We start from the raw sequence: 18,634 nt of genomic DNA, 5'->3' as shown, positions 1-18,634 counted from the left end.
GTTGAGGAATAGACTGGAGAGCTGAGATGGACAGTGTTTGCTGAACACTTGTCTTCTGGGATCAAATTTGGGAAGATGCTTACATCTTTTGGCCTGAGAAGATGGGTCTGATTTTCAACACAAGAACGCTGTCTTGTGTAAGGGATAAATTTCAAGCTAAATGAAAATATAGGCAAATTTTTCATGCCTAATTGATAGATGCATAACAAATATTAACTAGTTTAAATATTTAAGCTAAGATGGAGAGACAGAGGTTTTCACATGGTTAATAAGCTGGTGACAGTGTGTGTGTGTGTGTGCGTGCACACGTGAACACATGCACGCACACACACACACATGCTTTGTTAATGCCTTCATATCTTGCAATGAGATAGGAAGTGTTCTACCCTCAGGCTGAGGCAAAGCAGTGTAATTTGCCTCTCCAAACTCAATTCCAGATTCAAATAGATTGCCCTTATTATTAGAATTTTTAACTTCTGTACACAGTCTTGGCTAGCACGTTCTTGAATACTGAATAATGTCTCCACATCTTTAAGCTTTTAAGAATAAATGATGTGCTTTTAGATGCTGTGAAACAAGTGTTACTTATATATCTTTTCCTATTTTATTCTATAAAGCAAAACCTTGATTTTTTTTGCTGAAAGTATTTTAATTACCAACTATTTGGAAAAAATGTAGTATATCCATGGGCACATAACATTAATAGTGCATGTAATATTTATACTGTGTATTTTCTTGGTAAGTAAAAAGGTACAAACCAATAAGCATCAGGGAAGATGGAGATCCTTGAAACATTTACACGAAAGGTTTGAATTGGTCCTTGGTAATAAGGATGAGATTCCTAAAAAATAGAATGAAAAAAGGACAAAAGAAGTTGGGGACACATTGGTGGAGAATGCCTTTTAGGGAGGGTGATTTTGGAAGACCTTTAGGAAAGAATATAAACTGAAAAAAAGGAGAGAGAGAGAGAGATGGAAATGTAGGAAAAGCTTAGAAAATCCATCTCATTAAAGCTGAGCTAATAGATACTTTCCTGTTAAGGTCACACTTATCCAACATTAGACCAAACCTTAGCATGTTTTAAGCAGCACGTGGTCACTATGGAGTGAATGAAGCAGAATAAAAGAGATGGTGAGGGTTGCATGAACTGGGGAAGAGCAACAAATTCTAAATATAAGTAACTTCAGTAATTACGATGCTTTGACCGACAAAGAGACCTGCAGGAATATAAATGTCCCTGGGCTAAAATCCTCCAAGTTTTCTTTTCTTTCTTCTTAATTTCTGTTTTATTAATAACTTTTGTTTTTGTTGTTCTTCAAGAAATTGCAGTTTCCAACTTTTTTTCTAGGTCACTGAAATAGTTATGAGGAGCAGCAGTGCTGATGATAAAGATTGAAGAAGCATGTGTGTCATTTGTCAGTAGTAAAATCTGCTCAAGCGCCCTGAGTTGTGAAGGTCTTCTGTGCTGTCTGTTTTTAAGGGCAGTGTTCCTTTTTCATGGAGCTATGGCTGACAACAGGCCGCAAAGGGGCTTCCTGCTTCTGAATCAGCTCACACCATTTCATTAAAGCGAATGCCAATGTCTGAGTGCAAAAATAGAAAACAAAACTAACTCTCATGCTCAGCTCTTTTCCCCTTCTACTAATGGTGTGAAGTCTTCCAGGCTGGATCGTGAATGCCACATTAGCAGCACCAGTGAGCACAATGACCCAAGAGTAAGGAAGGGTTGGATGCACCATCAGCATTGTTGCTGGCTTCTATCATCTGTGCTTGTAATAAAAAGTGAAATAATCAGCATGTTACTTGTACCCAGGAGATTATTACTTCTGTGGTTTGACCTAAAACATCTTATGGAAGAACTTGACTTTGCTGAATTTTTCAAAGTTGTTATTAAATATTTAGCTCAAAGTATAACTCAACAAGAGTGTCTTCAATAACTCCTTTTCAATCATTTTTAAGCCTCGAGCCATACATGACCCTCTGATGTTAATCAGCCTATTTATTCAGAAACTTACAATAGTGTGTAAGAGCTGAAGCTATGTGTTTTTATTCTCTGTCCTCTGTCTCCATAGATGACTGTACAGTAATTCATATATTGTCTTCCTCATGTTAGAAAGGTCTTTTTGCACTTTTTCCCAGAGTTAATAGCAAAGTGTATTGGATACTCTAGGCACTTCTAAACCTTCTTCCTTTAGAATATATGGAACACATAGGTAGCTTTACCTTTTGAAAGCATCCTTGGGAAATAAACAGAGATAAAATGAAACAAACAAACACATTTCTGATTAATTCACAATACCTTACTCAATTTTAGTGTTTAATGTGTCTGCAGGCTTCTGTATCCACTCATGCTGACTACAATTTCAGTATGAAACGTTCTTACAGGTTTATAAGTTGATTGTTTGGTTCCCTCCTAGTAGAATTATTTGGGAAAGTAGTAAGAATTTAGATGATATGCTGATATTTAACAAAGTTACTATAGGTATCTTAATAGAGATTGGCTGGCAGGTTGTTTCTGTCTCTTTGCTTCCTATCTGCCACAAGGGGAGCCACATATTTGTATATCCATGATGGAATGCATGATCCAAGTGCCCAGAATAGGAGGAACAAGGAATTATGGATAAAAATTCTAAAACCAAATCCCAAACCAAAACAACAAGCAAACAAAAACAGCAACAACATACTAAAAGAAGTTCTTTATTCATTACATTCATTGTGTCTTATGTTTCAGCTAATGCAGAAAGGTAACACTAAGAGTGAGGTCATTGCTCCCAGTAAATCTAATATGAAATTCTGAAATTTTGGAAATAGGCTTATGAGAAGGATTTGGAAATGTACAAAGGTTAGTGCTAGTCAGGGCCCAGAGTTCTGTGGGTAGAGTTGACTGAGTGATTTCAGTGTGAGCTCAGAGGTCAAGAATGCAGACAGCAAGGAGTGAACTCAGAAAGATGGAGATAAAAAGAAAGACCCTGATTGTAGGAATAAGGCTATTTTTGTTTTGTTATGATGGTGAATTTCTCTACTTGTTGTCCATTGACTCATATTGGCTGTGGCATTGTTAGAAAAAGTGTTATTTAGACAGATTTATAGGGAGAATTGTGAAAAACTAGTAGAGGAGAAAATTTTGAAAAAGTACAGTTTTGCCAGAAAAGGAGCAAACTTGAGGGCAAGCAAGATGTGCTTGTTAACAAGATTAGCACTGTTGAACATAATCCAATGACTTTCAACTGGGAAAAAGAAGAGATACTGTAAAGACATCCTAGGACTAAATAAGACCACGTAAAATTTTGTCTAATTAGTTTATAAAAGGTAAAAATGCTTAAAATTCATCTATGGTCCTCTGGTTACACAGGGTTGTTGAGGCAAGTGTTTCTTCATGTTGAGTAACAGAAGCACTCAGAGGCCAATGAATGGTAGCCACTGCAGGAGGGCAGGAGGCCTTGATGTTATCCACATGATGCTAGTTTTATATACCCATAGATGCTAAGATACGAGGACAGGATGGCAAGATGTGAGGACAGGAGGAAACCTGGTGTTAATGAATTCTTGACTGAATGCTTGCTATTGACAAGTGTATGGCCATGTTGAGGACCCAAGCTTCAGACCCAGGGGGAGTTAGCAAAGAGCCTGTGACTACAATGAGGCTCAAAAGAAAATAGCAAAGCCTTACAAGGGGTCCAAGTGTGGGTGTTAATAGTATGTACAGAAAATACCCACTGCCACTTTCCTTCCTAGATTTGTACAGCCTGATGACTGCTCTCTTACAGAGACTGCTCCTACCAAGATTAACTAAACTTGCCTCCTTGATGCAGTCATAATCCATAAACCTTGCATCCTTACTTATCCAGACGAACCCTACCTTCATATTCACTTGCATGCAATAAACTTGTCTCTCTGCTCAACTCTCTATATAAAGCATGCTGAGGTTCGGGTGTGCTACTCAAATATTTGTGTGTGTGTGTGTGTGTGTGTGTGTGTGTGTGTGTGTGTGTGTGTGTGTGTGTGCCATTTCTTCATTCCATTTTCACTATAGTCACGTCGATCCCTGGGAACTGTTGCAGGATGAAATAGCAAGTGTCACAGTGTCATGGAGGGTCCCATCTAGATTTGAAAGAAAAACACAAGATGCAAAAGAGAATATATGAGAATCCCAATCCCCCCAAAAGATTCCCTGGGAGCAGAGTGTACAAATCTTTGAGTGTGAACTCACTCAAAGATGCCAGGAATGTGTAATGTCTCCCGAGGAAAGGTGCAGACAGGAAACAGTCACTCTAGGAAAGATGAGATACAGTGTGGGATACAGGATTGCAAAGCCATAGTGATGGAGCTACTAAAACCCCTTAAACTTTACATCATGGCATCAGGCATCTTGGAGCTAAAAGAATTTAGTGTTTTCCCTGTTTGATTCCATTGGGGAGATATCTGTGTCTTCCTTGGTATTCCTTGTTACCTCACTTTAGAATTGCGATTTTTATTTTGTTACTTGCTTCTTAGAAATACATAACTTTCTGTTTGACATTATAGTGGGTCACGGGTAACAGTTTGGCTTGGGTCTCAGAAGAGACTTTGCAATTTAACTTTAAACCAATTCCATAATGATAAAATGGTGCTGGCTCTCAGCAGCAGGCAACTCATTCTGCCTTATGAGACAGATGGAAGCCTGTGGAAGCCAGGGCCAAATGTTAAATTTTAAGTAAACAATACTCCCCAAGCCTCGTGCTAATAATAAATGCTTGTTCCCTAGCTTATATGGTTTTAAGAAAGTGGTAGAAGTGGAAGTTAGCACACAGATGGAGAACATAGGTCACTGTGGGTATGCTCCTGTGAGTTACTGAGTTCCATAAGTCCCTTCTTCATCTTCCTCTGATTTCTTGCTTCAATGAACTGAACTCAGTTCTACCACAGTCTTCCACTACAAGTATGTAAACAGAGTGAAAAACAGAGCTTTCTTATCAAATACCTATCAGACATTTGGAGGTTTGGTTGTGAGGTACTCAAGTAATGTAACATTCAGTTTCCCCCTCTCGAGCCGCTGTTTCGAACTTGCAAAGAGTACCTCAGCTAAGATGCTTGCTCGTAGATCTTACTGTCACTCGTACATATATGGAGGTAGTGACTGTGGCTGAGCAATATTGACAAATGGCATATAGAAATGGGGTATTAACAAAGAAATATCAAAGATTGAGTACATTAGGAAAAAAGAAAGTCATTATATGCCATGAAAGATAATGTCCTAGGATTGTGGGTTACCAAAGTTTGGCAGGAGACAAAGGCCGTTGTAAAATAACATCCACTGAAGAGTTGCCAGAATTGCTTAGAAAAACTGGTTTCTCGGCTAAAAGAGCTGTAATTCCTTACAAAGTTTTGTACAATTTGTTCTTCTTATTGAGACAAAGGTACTGCTTCCAGCTGGTAGCAAAACAAAGAGGTGTCTTCACAACTTCACACCAGTGGAAAATGAGAGGGGGTATGGCTCCTCACTGAACATCTGTATTCAAGCAGGGGCTTCCTTCCCAAGCATTCCAGTGGTCCTGTGACTGCTCTCTCCATCACAGAAACCACGGCATTCAAGAGAAGAAGTTTCATCAATAAATCATAATGCTGGATATTCCCACAGTGTCTGCATTCCATGCCAACCTTTGAGAGGAAATCAAATAATATAGACCCAGGGAAAATATTTAAAGCAATCCTCCCTCTTCAGATATCATACTCCATCAATCTAAGATTTAACAAAAATTGTATCCAGTTTAAGTTTAAGATATGCATGTCGGGACACATGTATCCATGCACAAGATGAGAGATCACTGCAGTTTGTCTAGAGTCAAAGACGTTTTCATCTAGATGGTGAACACAGTCATCAAAGATATTAAAGACTACATTTTTTTTGCCTAGAGAATAAGTACTTTAGGCATGAATAAAATACTACAGTCTTATTTTGGAGTTACATGAAATGTCTGAAATGCCATTTGGTTTTTCTATGGTGTATCAGCCTATCCTGAGATTTAAAAAAAACAAAAAACAAAAAACAAAAAAAAGCAAGAGAGCTTATATTGGAAAGATAGAAGTATATGGTATGCCAAGAAATATTTAAGGAAAAATAGAAATGTTTTAGGAATGAGGACCACTCAGAGCAATATCTGATATCACTATCCTTTCAATAAATATCACATAATTACTAAAATGTTGGCTATTGTTTATTGCTCATCTGTACCTATTATTGTCATTGGAATCTGAATCTATTTTAGCAAGATTCTTTTGATAAGACAAATATATTTCTACATATCTTTGTGTAGGACACACAGTGAAATAAGAAAGCATTGGTTTTTTTTTTTTTCCTTCAAATAGAGGCAGTTCATTTTTAAGATGCTTATATGTCCAGGGCCATTTGGAAAACCCAGCCAAACAGTCATCGAAAGCATTTGGTAACCAGGATTGGTGGCTAGAAGATGGTTACAGATGACTTCTATAGAGCATTGCAGTCCTAGGCTAAGTAGCTCTTACTTCCCAGAAAGAGATACAGTCGTATTAATGTTTCAAAAGAGCATTCTAATTATAATGAAGACAGCTAAATAGAGAGGTCCATGAGGGCAGGAACAATAACATTTGTGTAGATAGCTCATTAGTTGTGGTTTTTAAAGGTATTGTACACTAGGTGTGAATGCAGAGTCTGAATCTAAACTGTTTAGTTTTGAACACAGCCTCTCTTAGTGACTATCCATGTGACTTAGATAAGCTATTTTCTCTATATGGCAATTTTTCTATCATTTATTTTGGGAATAATAATAGTTTCTATCAAGAGTTATTGTGAGTAAAAATGACAACATAAAACCTAGCCGACACATGATATGCACAATGTAAATATTTTCTATTAGTGAAGAATAGTGAAATATATTGATCTCAGCATGTAACTTCCAAGAAGGTGGGTGGGGGAAATAGTCATGTGCTATTTACTGAGATAGAAACATTTGAAGAAATCACTAAGGTGTGGAAGGAATGATGATGATGATGATTATCTATTTTGTTAGTTTTTGTTTTTTTGAGACAGGGTTTCTCTGTGTCCTAGAGTCACTCTGTAGACCAGGCTGGCTTTGAACTCACAGAAATCCACCTGCCTCTGCCTCCTGAGTGGTGGGATTAAAGGCATGTACCACCACTGCCAGGCTTAGGAATGAATATTTTCAAACACAATACATATTATAGTAAAAATAATGGTCTTTAAGCAAAATATTTTATTAACTTAATACTACTTGACTGAGTGACACAATGCAGAAAATGCCTCTCTGATGAAAGATCTCTGTATTTCTGAAGTAAAAGTAGTGTTTTTTTCTCACAGAGATTTTCGATAATACTAGAACTATGGAAAAACACATGGCCCTGTAATATAAAGATCAAAAAAAATATTGCCTAATTCTTATATGTGTACCCACCTATCAGTGATAGTGCGTGTGCATGCGTGTTGATGAACACGCTCATGCGTGCAAGTGTATGAAGAAGACAGACGTCATCTTTGGGTGTTGTTTCTCATAATAGCAGTCTACCTTATTTTTGATACAAGGTCTTTTATTGAATCTGAGGCTTGCTGATTGGCTAAGCCAGTTGACCCTTCAATCCCAGAGATCCTCATGTCTCTGCCTCCCCAGTGATGGTGTTAATAATGCATGAAACTACGGCTGGTTTTTATGTGAGGTCTACTGCTCAAACTGAGCTATCTGCTTGTGAGGCATGCATTTTATCAATTGCTTTTGAGGCATGCATTTAACAAACCGTGCCATCTCCTCGCTTCACATAAAGCCTTTTAAGCAATGTGATTTTCTTAAGAATGAGCTGTTTTGAGAGAGTATATTATCTATGCAACTACAGTTTATTTCCAAAATTTACAATAGACTTGCTAAAGTAAATGAGATAAATCTTGTGGGGTGCCATTCCTAGACAAAATAACTAAAGGAAACTATTGACTGCTGAGAAAGAGAGAAAGGGAGAGAGAGGGAGAGGTAGAGAGAGAGAGACAGAGAGAGAGAGAGAGAGAGCGCACTAGCCTCTTTCAGGGATGAGCCCACTGGGTGGTTACCCTATAAAAAGTGTACAGCCTTGAAATTATATGAACAGAGGCAAAAACAAATAAATAAGCAAACAAAAACACAACTAGACTCAGGGGGTTGTATTACGTATTATTTATATATTTATGCACATGTGACATTAATAAGAAAAGGAGGCCGTAGATTTGAGCGGGAATGAGGCAGAGGGATATAGGAGGAGCTAGAAGGAGGAAAGGGAACGTGGGAAAGGATTTAATTTTATTTTAATTAAAATAAAAAAATTTTAAAACCATAGTGATATATGTGTTTTTTAAAGAATCATAAAATATATTTATCCATGTAAAGCTTGTTAAATATCTATGCATTTTTGTAGCCTTAGTTGCTACATTTTATCCTTTATACTTTTTTAAATCATCAAACTGAATGCTAAATGAATAAGTTCTCATAAATTTTGGTGGACCATTAATATTAACTTAGTTTTTCCTTTGATCTGTGAGCGTTTTGTACTTTATGTGAAGGAATATTGCAATCTATGTAATTACATTATGATGAAATGACTTATCACTTCTGTCTTCCAAATTTCCAGTCTGCTCCCAGTTTTCGAGAGGAGTCTATGCGATTTTTGGATTTTACGACAAGAAGTCTGTAAACACCATCACATCATTCTGTGGGACACTCCACGTGTCCTTCATCACACCTAGCTTCCCAACAGATGGCACGCATCCATTTGTCATCCAGATGCGACCTGACCTCAAAGGAGCACTCCTGAGCTTGATCGAGTACTACCAATGGGACAAGTTCGCATACCTCTACGACAGTGACAGAGGTAAGTGACAGGATGTGTCACCACTTGTCCTTGGCATTTATATGTGGTGCTGTTGTGCTGTGAAGGTATATGAACATCTAAGAATTTCTTCATTTAATTTTGCTGTATAGATGAATAATGCAGTTTCAATATGGACGCATTATGAAACTAAAGCGGAAAAACAAAACAAAACAAAAAACCCAAGAGCAGTGGTATAATGCAATTTATATAAGCATCAAAATAGAAAGCCCTGAATTAATTCATAGTTACTAAAACTTGCTCAATATAAAAGATTTATCAGGCAGCAAGTGTCGATTCTAGCCTTGCTTTAAAATAAGGCCTCTGAATCCTCAGAGAAATCCCAGGTTGCTCATAAGGTCATGACCCACTGGTGTATGGGATAGCCCACACAGCCTGGTACCCAGCTCAAGCTGCCTTATGTAATTTTTCATGATTGTTTTTTGTTAAATCACTGCATCATTCGGTGATGGGGAATTCTTTCTTAGGTGTCTATGTTCTTAGGTATGAAGGTCATTGTTAGCGCTCCTGTTCTGGGCTTTAGTGGCCGATGTCTTCTTAGCATCCACTAGAACCACGAAGGGCATGAGTGAGTCTGTGTGCACCTCGCATCATATGAACCATTTTGTGTTGATTTTCTTGTGTCTTTGGAGACCACCCATAAGCAAAAGGAAGAAGGTAATGAACTTGGTATAAGAATAGCTAAACTCCACAGTGCTGCCTTCAGCAGCTCACTTCCTGGAGCACATAATTTTAAATGAAACCCAGAAGCCCCTTTTGGCCAACATAGGGCACCTTGTTATGCTGAAGGGCAGGCTGGAAGGGGGCCAGCATCAGTCCATTTCTCCATTGATCACTTAGACTCCCTTGGCAGCAATGGTCCTAATGCAGCCCTGCCCAAACTAGATGTCTTTCCTTGGCCGTGTCCTCCTGAACCATGGCATGACTTCCCTCCAGGCAAAACCCAGTTAGCACTTTATAAAATGGGGTGGGGGGGGGAGAAACTATGTCAGCAGCTTTGTGCCTGCTTTGAGAATGGAGATTTATTACCCACATGGTGAATGAAAACTATAGACAGAATCATGTACAGTAAATGTGGATTTCAAGGTTCACAATGACTTTACACGGACTTCCTGTGAATGTGATAAAATGACTTTTAAAACTGAGCTTATTGGTTTTTAGCTTTTTCTTTTGCCTTCTGGCAATTTTTATTAAAAAAGAATTTGGTCTCTCCAGAACTCTTCTAGACATTATGCAACTTTTAAATCAGTTTCTCACACCTGCATCCTAGTGATATTATTTCCCCCATTCATATACATTTCATATTTAGAGGCTTCTTTTTTGGAACCATCTCCCCAGTTCAACGTAGCACCACACTTTGAGTACCTCATCTCCATGGGATCCATTTTTTTTTTAAAGCCATTAGAATTATTTTAAATGTATTTCTTTGGCAGCATCAATCCCTCTCCCACACGTGCTTGAAACACTTCAGTGACTTCTTTGCATTGTAATGAGGATAACATGAAATTTCTCAGCCTGGCTTTCAGGCTTTATGATCCTTTGGTCCTGCCCGGTTCTCTAGTGAGTTCCGCAGACTCGCTCATTCACTAAATAGAAATCCTAAATCTTATTGACCTTCTTTCACTTTCTGAGATGAGCCAAACTCTTTCACCTCGAATGTCTGTACATAGCTTAAATTTGTAGAGCTTCTTGGTGTCTGCTTCAACATATCATTTCCTGAGAGACACCCTCCATACTGGTGTTCTCTCACCAAATAATCTCTTAGTCCCTTTCCTAGGGTGTATAACAATTTCTTATTAGTAGTGACATTGATTCTGTCACCCAGGAGCTATTTCTTGAGCTCCTTATATATTTCAGGAGCTGACAGCCACCAAGAACAAAGATCTGTTTGTTATTTATGGTTTTACTATTAGCTGCTGGAAGGCAATGTCCACCAGCACACTGGGTGTAAATTCATAACTAGATATATAGAGCTACAGACAATACTAGACACAGGGTTTGCATACAGTAAACAGCAACAAGAAGTGAATGAGTTAAAGGGTTGAGCATCTTAAATTTGATCTGATTAAATTAAAAGCTGAATCATGCTTGCGAAGTTGAAGGACCAGAAGATGAACAACCTTTGATTCATGGACAAGGCCAAGGATAGTTTTTTGTTTAGAAACATACTTCACCCTTACCCTTGCCTTCCTCATGTTATTCACATTGGCTAAAAGTGAGCCTCAAAAATATTCAAATAGAAAAAACTGACATAAACACACACACACACGGGGGGGGGGGAGACAGACAGACAGGCAGGCAGGCAAGCAAACAGACAGACAGATAGACAGAGAGAGACAGAGACAGGGACAGAGATACAGAGAGACAGAGAGAGAGAGACAGAGAAAGAGAGAGAGACAGAGACAGACAGAGGCAGAGAGAAAGAGAGAGGGGCACAAACATTTGAAGAAAAATACTTAGAAAACCAGCTGGGAAGCTTGCAAGTGAGGGTTGGTGGACTGTGTATTTGCAAAGAGAATCTAGGGCACTTCACAATGATTTTATTAATACTTTCAAAATATTAAATGAAAGTGGAAGGATGAGATAATCTCCAATTATTAAATTATCCAAATTGATTCAATTCAAGTGCATCTGCTGGCCAAAGAACATTAGTGTGATAATATTAAGTAATTATACATTAAAGCCAAAGTGACCTTACGGCCACACTTTTGAGGTTATTATCAAGTAGCTGTCGATGTTTTAATGTGCAGAAGGTTAAGTAGGCCTTCCATTGGCAGCCGTTTGCAGAGATAAATGTGTGAGACTCTCAAAACACTGACATAGCGGTGGCCTTTGCGAAGCGTTTTCCTTTGCTCATGGAAATGGGATTATTGCTGCCTTATCAATGACTTAATTTTTATGACTTTGCGTAATGCTAAAATTATCCACACACTCATTCTGGGAGCTGCCTTCTTTCCGCTTTCCGTGCTGCTTTTACATGGTTCTGCCTCATTGCATGATGCATGATGTTGGGGTCCCTCAATCTTGCTGATCACGTTTTTTAAAGAGGTTCCATAATTTCCCCATTCTAAAAGACCTCACTTCAGGCTCCTGTTTCAAACAATTTGAGCCATTCTCCATGTGATCTCCTCCCTACCTCCTTGACTACATGGATTTCTGTAAGTTATAGTGTTACTCTATGATGTCCCAGAAAATAAATGTTCTTTGAACAGCCTGAGTTCCAGACATGGAAACTCCCTCCCCGACAGTATTATGGCCAGATTTATAAACTAGGGAAAGAGACTCCGACATATCTTTTTTGTTTCACCGTGCTGCTTTTAACAAATGCTGTAAATAATTTATCCCTGTTTTCCAAAATCCACCCAAATTATTGAGGTTAACACCACAGCAAAAACATGGGGAGCCTGAGTGCTCTAATCTTTGTATGGAGTCGTCTGCCACCAGTCTCAGTGGTTTCCTGATGACAGGAAATCAGATGCTATTCTTCCGATGCACACTGAAATTTCAGAATTTCTGGTTTCTTCTCTTTACCCAGCCACTTGGCAGCAGTCTGACACTCCTTGAGGATTCCTTGCCCTTCCTGAAAGCCTTGTGCTATCACTGCACTGCGAGGAGATTAATAGAGCTCTGTAATATGTTTAACCAGAAAGTAACGGGCCACCTTTGTCATCCCACTAGGCCTCCGAATTCTAATCTTTGCACAGGGAAAGCATATTTGAATTTGAGTCCAATGACGTGTTTGTTGGTTCAGTGTCAATGAAGGAAGGTAATATATTTCTCTCTTCACAGTAAGTTAATGCCTCATTTCTCTATTTATGTTTTGATTTTTAATGTTGAGCAAATACTATTTATCCCCCAAAGGGAAAGAACTTGACTCCAGGTTAAAGAAATCATCTAGCAAGGAACTAAATTGCTTCCAAACTACAATTTTTTTCTGCTGTCTTGAGAAAGATGATGAGGGAAATGCATGATGGTCTAATCTAGTCCAGGCACAGTGCCATGAGCGAGTAAGCACACATATTAATTACATTGCCTGGAAGGATGAATGAGGTAGTGAAATTTTTATGCAACAAATATTTTTAAGAATGAAGACTACTGGGTAGAATATACTTTTCACACTTAGTTTAAATTTCAGCCCATAAAAAAAAAAACTCAAGGACAATGTAAGTAGAAGTTTTTCTTTCATTTTCTATCACTGTTGTTGATTGTAGGTCTAAATGAAATGTACGTTTACTGCTAGCCATTTTTCTTTTAGTTTTAGGTAAAGCTTATAAGTAGGTCATACATACCGTGCCTAGAGTCAACAATGTTAAATTATCCATTTCTTTCTATATGCAAATGTTTATATATTCAGTGGCATTAAGAACTTAATTCTAAACATGATATAGTTGGAAAGTTTTAAGGTTATATTTAAAATTATTAAAGGGGATAGTTAATTTTCCAATTTTCTTCTGATTTTATAGAGACAGCATTTTATCTTAATGTTTTGGGGTTTTTGTTGTTGTTGTTGTTGTTCTAAATTTTTCAGAAATAAGAAGTAAGCTAGCTGACATGATAGAGTAGACTAAGTATTGGGATTGACCAAATAGCACTCACTAATACCTTTACACGAACCAGTTTTTATGCTGAGCATCTGATTCCCACACATATTTCTGCCTGAATTAAGGGATTCATGTACTAATGATGAAATCTCTGTTCTGTTTCATACTGGAAGAAAAAAATCTCAGCTTCGTTTTCTCAGTAAATTGTAAGGCTGAGAGAACAACAGTGTGGACTTGGGTTGCAAATGACAAGTTTAATCATGTCTTCATAGCTAGAATACACATTTTTGGTGGTATATAAGTTTAAAAATCATTGCCTTCTTGGCACAGCAGACAGTGAGTTAGTCTTGGGACTTCAAAAGTCTTGTGTGAACTATGAAGAAATCTGTCAGTGGAAATCCTAAAAGATGGTAGCTGAGAGGGATGAAGAAATTGAGTAACTGATGCTAACAGAGTATGTAGCTATCCCTGAAAAATAATTTAAGAGAGAGGATTCCTGAGCAACGATGTGCAGTTTCTTCAAATTCTGTGTGAGGTCGGACCCCAGCTTGTGAGTGACTGATGCAATATTATTCAGTGTCAAGTGAAAGACCGTATCAAATCTGATATAGTACAAATTGAGGAGATGGGCTTTTTAATAAATAGATGTAATTTATGTTAAGTCACACAGCTTCCAAAATATTAATCCTAATATTTTTAATAATGGATAGTCTACTCTGAGTGCGCATTACTTACAACAATGAATTTGGAAGAAAGGAATTTTTAAAATCTACTATTTTTAAATTTATTTTATATATTATCTCTATGTTCCTTGACATCATGGACTTCCAATACATTTTAGGTTTACGCTTTATCACCTGATGAAATCTACCTATGAATTTATAAGCAAATTTATATGTAAATTTTCTTATAGTATCTGCCAAAGACAAAGCAGTGCCAAATTAATTAGCACTGGGAGTTTTGGGTTTGGAAATTTTATGATTTAAAAAAAATACAATGAAATATGTTAAAGCATAGAATAAAGGCTGTTCCCCAGGATTGGTACGTGGTAAGATGCGGGGGAGAGCATGTCCCTTATGGGTGGTCATGTTTTGAAGGTTACCGGAGACCTGTGTATGATAACTGGAAGGTAGGAAAGACAGTGGAGAAGCTAGAAAACATATTTTCAAGCAGCTTGTAGCTATTGAATTGCTGAGGTGACCAGTTGTGTGTGTCCTACCTTCACTTGAAAAGCACACATGGAATTGAGTTACAGCCTGTGGGGCGGGGGGTTGAATTTGCCCGGAGTGAACAACTATCACAGATGTTTTATGATGGGTTCTAGGGTTTTTATCTCTGAAAGGTTTTTTTTTTTGTTTTTGTTTTTTAACAAGTGATGAGAGGTTTATGTCTCCGCTTGAAAAATCCATGGTTTTCTCTGCCCTTTATCATAAAAACAGATACAAGGAGCAGATTTTGTTTACTCTATCTCAGACTGCTTTAAGTTTACTCTATTGTGAACTATGCATCCTAAATCTTCCTTATAAAATATATTAGAAAATTGCCAAGCATTTGTTTTGAGCGCAGGTTTAAAACTCATAATTTTCCTGCTTCAACCTTTACGGAGCTGATATTTCAGAGCAGTGGCACCACACGCACACGGCATGAACTTTTAACCCCTTTCTCAATGACAATTACCAGAAAAAAATGTATTGTTCTACATGGTATTTCCTTGACACTCTGCAATTCTTTTGATGAAAATACTAGCATCGTTTTTTTCATCTGTTGGTATTTTATGACTCTTATGTCCTATGTGACTACAACATCCCTGTCACACTTAGCAAAAATCCAGTAGCCTTGTCATCTTAAGTGCTTATTCAGTGAAGGATAAAAAATGAGCTCTCAGTAGCATAGTTGGCTAATATATTTTGTCAGAGTTGTTACTCTATGATATGTTTTCTGGACTATATTTTTATGATATGAACATCTTGCTGGCTAATACATTGCCTGCTCACTGATAGCTTGATAAGATCAAGGTTTGCTTTTCAGCATGACTGTGTTAAAAGTGGTGCACAATAGTGGACAGTTGTCGCCTTGTCTCACTAACTTGAGTGGGAGTTACACAGTATTAACTCATGTTAGTTTGCTATGCATTATCTGAATTGTGTCTAAAAGAAGAAGGAAAGAAAGAAATTTGATTTTGGTCTTCACCTTGAGAATATCTCATATAAAAAAAAATTGCCTTGGTACCCACAGTTCTTGTTTATTTACATTTTCAAAATAGTCAATTGGTTCTAACCCAATAAAAGCAAATGTATATTCTTAATACTTATTTTAATTATGATTTCATGGGCTTTAAAATAAACATTCGGCCCTTTAGTCTGTTGCCATTATGATTGGATTGGTGTTGCATGTTCCTTGTCTTTATTGAAAGAGCTACAAATGGCTCCTTCAGTTTCTGGTTTATATCCTTTTGGGGTAACTTACTTGTTTGCCAGTATCAGAAGATATCCTAAGCTCACGTTGTCTACTCATGACTAATGCTAAAACTATAAGATTATCAATGACCTTTTATAGCTTGGGATATAATGGACAAAATAGATAGTAGCTCCATTCCTTGCCACTGTAAATAATCTAAAATAACTTTTGGTATTTGAATTTATATTATAGACAGATTGACTCACATTAGATGAATCACACATCATACAGATAAAAACAGATTAGTACAGACTTTGAAGTGTGCGGATCATTCTGTAATGAGGAAGATGATATATTGAGCCTGAATTCTTTCTGAAGCTTTGAGATCACGTTTCCATGTAGTTATTCTAAGACATGATGAACTTGGCTTTGGTGAGAACAGCTGAAGTTATCTGGGAGACAAGGACGTCTACTTTTTTTCTAGTACTAAACTGTAAATTCAGTTCATCAAGAAAAAATCTCCTTCATCCCTTGGTTTTTTATCCTAAAGTTATAAACATGGTGTGGTTTTTGTAGAATTAAATGCCACAATGGACACTTGATGAAGTTATCCCAAACTATAGCAAAAGTTATTAATAATCAGGTCACAGTGGTGCACACCTGTAATCCCAGTACTCCGGGAGGCAGAGGCAGGCATATCTCTCTGAGTTTGAGGCCAGCCAGCTCTACAAAGTGAGTCCAGGAAAGCCAAGGCTACACAGAGAAACCTTGTCTCTAAAAACAGTTACTTACAAATATAAAAATAGTCTTGTATTTAGGAAATGAGAAAAAATGTTCACTAGAGAAATAGTTGCCACCATCTGTTTAATAGATGAGCAATTTAATCTCCATGATATTAGTTCCAACAACAAAAATATAACAGAAGCTGGCACAAAAAAAAAAAAAAAAAAAAAGGAGAAGAAGAAGCTATCAGTCTGCTGCTGACTGGAGACAACAGAGGGTCCATGGCAGCCTTTTATAGACATCTGTGGCTGAACTGTTCACCTGCTCAGAGATTCTGCATGGAAATGTGCTAAACCCCCATGAGGCTACTAGTATAAAAATGGCAGCTTATCACAGGAAGCTAAAACTAGTATACCTCTCTAAAGCACGATATGCTGGGATATCTTTTTTATTTTACTTAATTTGGAGATATGAAAGATCTTGGATGTCACCATGTTAGAAGATGTTAGTGACGTAATTTTCCTTTGGCAGTCTGTTTATGCCTCTGTAGCGTGACACAGACATAAGCAGATACTGATAAAATCACAGCTTCTCTCAGAATTCATCCTCCCCATAGCTGCACAAGCACATCAGGCTTAGCATCATGGATCTGGCCCTTTCACACTCTGGTTCTGAGATGCTTTAGCATCTTTATAAGTCATCCTTGCCCATTGTCTTTCCAGGCTTATCAACACTGCAAGCTGTGCTGGATTCTGCCGCTGAGAAGAAGTGGCAGGTGACTGCCATCAATGTGGGGAACATTAACAATGACAAGAAAGATGAGACATACAGATCGCTCTTTCAAGATTTGGAGTTAAAAAAAGAACGGCGCGTAATCCTTGACTGTGAAAGGGATAAAGTAAATGACATTGTGGACCAGGTTTGTTCCTCTCTGTTTTCAGCCAAATATAGCCTATGCGTGCAGCGTCAGCATTGGCAAGGATCATTTTGCAAGATGCTTGGACAGCAGTTCTCAGTTTATAGTTCATGTACAACGCAGCAAAAATCATCAATTGAATTATCCCCAGCTTCAATAAGCAATGGCGGATGGCTGTCAACTATGCTGACAGATTGGTTTTATTCACTGAATAACTTCAATGTATGACATAAACTTTACATATTACACAGGCTTTGTCCTAAACCTTCATGCTTTTCTGAGTTGGAAACTTTAAATTTAAGTCTGTCTCAACATTTTAAGAATATGCAATTAAGTCAAAACAAGTCTGAGTGATATGGCAAAAGTCAATTAGTTTGAGGTTTATACATGATCATTTTTATATAATGTACTTCAAAGTGCTGAGCCTATGTTATTTTAAACCTAGGAGTTGTAGTCACTATTCTCTTGAAATGAAGAGACATTACAACCGTGTCAACCCTTAGAAGAAGAAGCATTTAATTAGGGACTTGCTGGCAGGTTTAGAAGGTTAGTCCATTATCACAGCTGATAGCATGGTAGCAGGTTTGGCAGGCATGGTGCAGAAGAGCTCCCTCCTGATCTGCAGGAACAGAGAGGGAGGTAGGGTCTGGCATGAGCTTTTGAAACCTCCAAGTCCATCCTTGGTGACCCACTTCCTCCAGCAAGGCCACACCTTTTAATCCTTTAATCCTATCAACCAGCTCTACTCCCTGGTGACTAAATATTTAAATAGATGAGTCTATTGGGGCTATTAGTATTCAAACCACCACGCTATGTCTACATGTCTAAAGAGAGGAGAGTGTTTTTGTTGTTGTTGTTTGTTTGTTTGTTTGTTTTTTATAAGAAGTAAATTTTGGTTTTGCGGATATATCAGAAAGTTTGTATCCACTTAAAATTGTAATCTTTGAAATTGAAGGAAATACATTTAGACCACATTCAGTATGTATGGACATCAACAGTGTTCATTTGAGTCTTAGAAAAAATAACACTATCAGATAGAATGTTTTTTTTTCTTTCTGAACTTATCATATTGCCTTGCTTCAGATAAGATCTTTCAGGATAGGACAACCACAGAGTGATAACATAAGATACACAGTAACAAACCAAATCCACAGTGCTTCACAGCTTGCCCTGTAGA

General features: G+C 37.7%; 1 protein-coding gene across 4 annotated transcripts in view; it reads left to right on the top strand.

The window, feature by feature from the left end:
* Gria2 (glutamate ionotropic receptor AMPA type subunit 2) overlaps positions 1-18,634 on the top strand; it is a 116,746-nt gene that overhangs the window by 50,151 nt on the left and 47,961 nt on the right. For all 4 annotated transcript variants that reach the window (XM_051157339.1, XM_051157335.1, XM_051157337.1 and 1 more), the window contains exons 3-4: positions 8,623-8,862; positions 17,264-17,460. In XM_051157339.1, the coding sequence (XP_051013296.1) occupies positions 8,623-8,862; positions 17,264-17,460 (437 nt within the window). The remainder of the gene's footprint in view (positions 1-8,622; positions 8,863-17,263; positions 17,461-18,634) is intronic.

The sequence above is a fragment of the Acomys russatus genome, chromosome 15, assembly GCF_903995435.1.
Source record: "Acomys russatus chromosome 15, mAcoRus1.1, whole genome shotgun sequence".
Classification (NCBI taxonomy): Eukaryota; Metazoa; Chordata; class Mammalia; order Rodentia; family Muridae; genus Acomys; species Acomys russatus.
The sequence above is the reverse complement of the archived record's forward strand: the minus strand, read 5'-3'. Positions and strand labels throughout refer to the sequence as shown.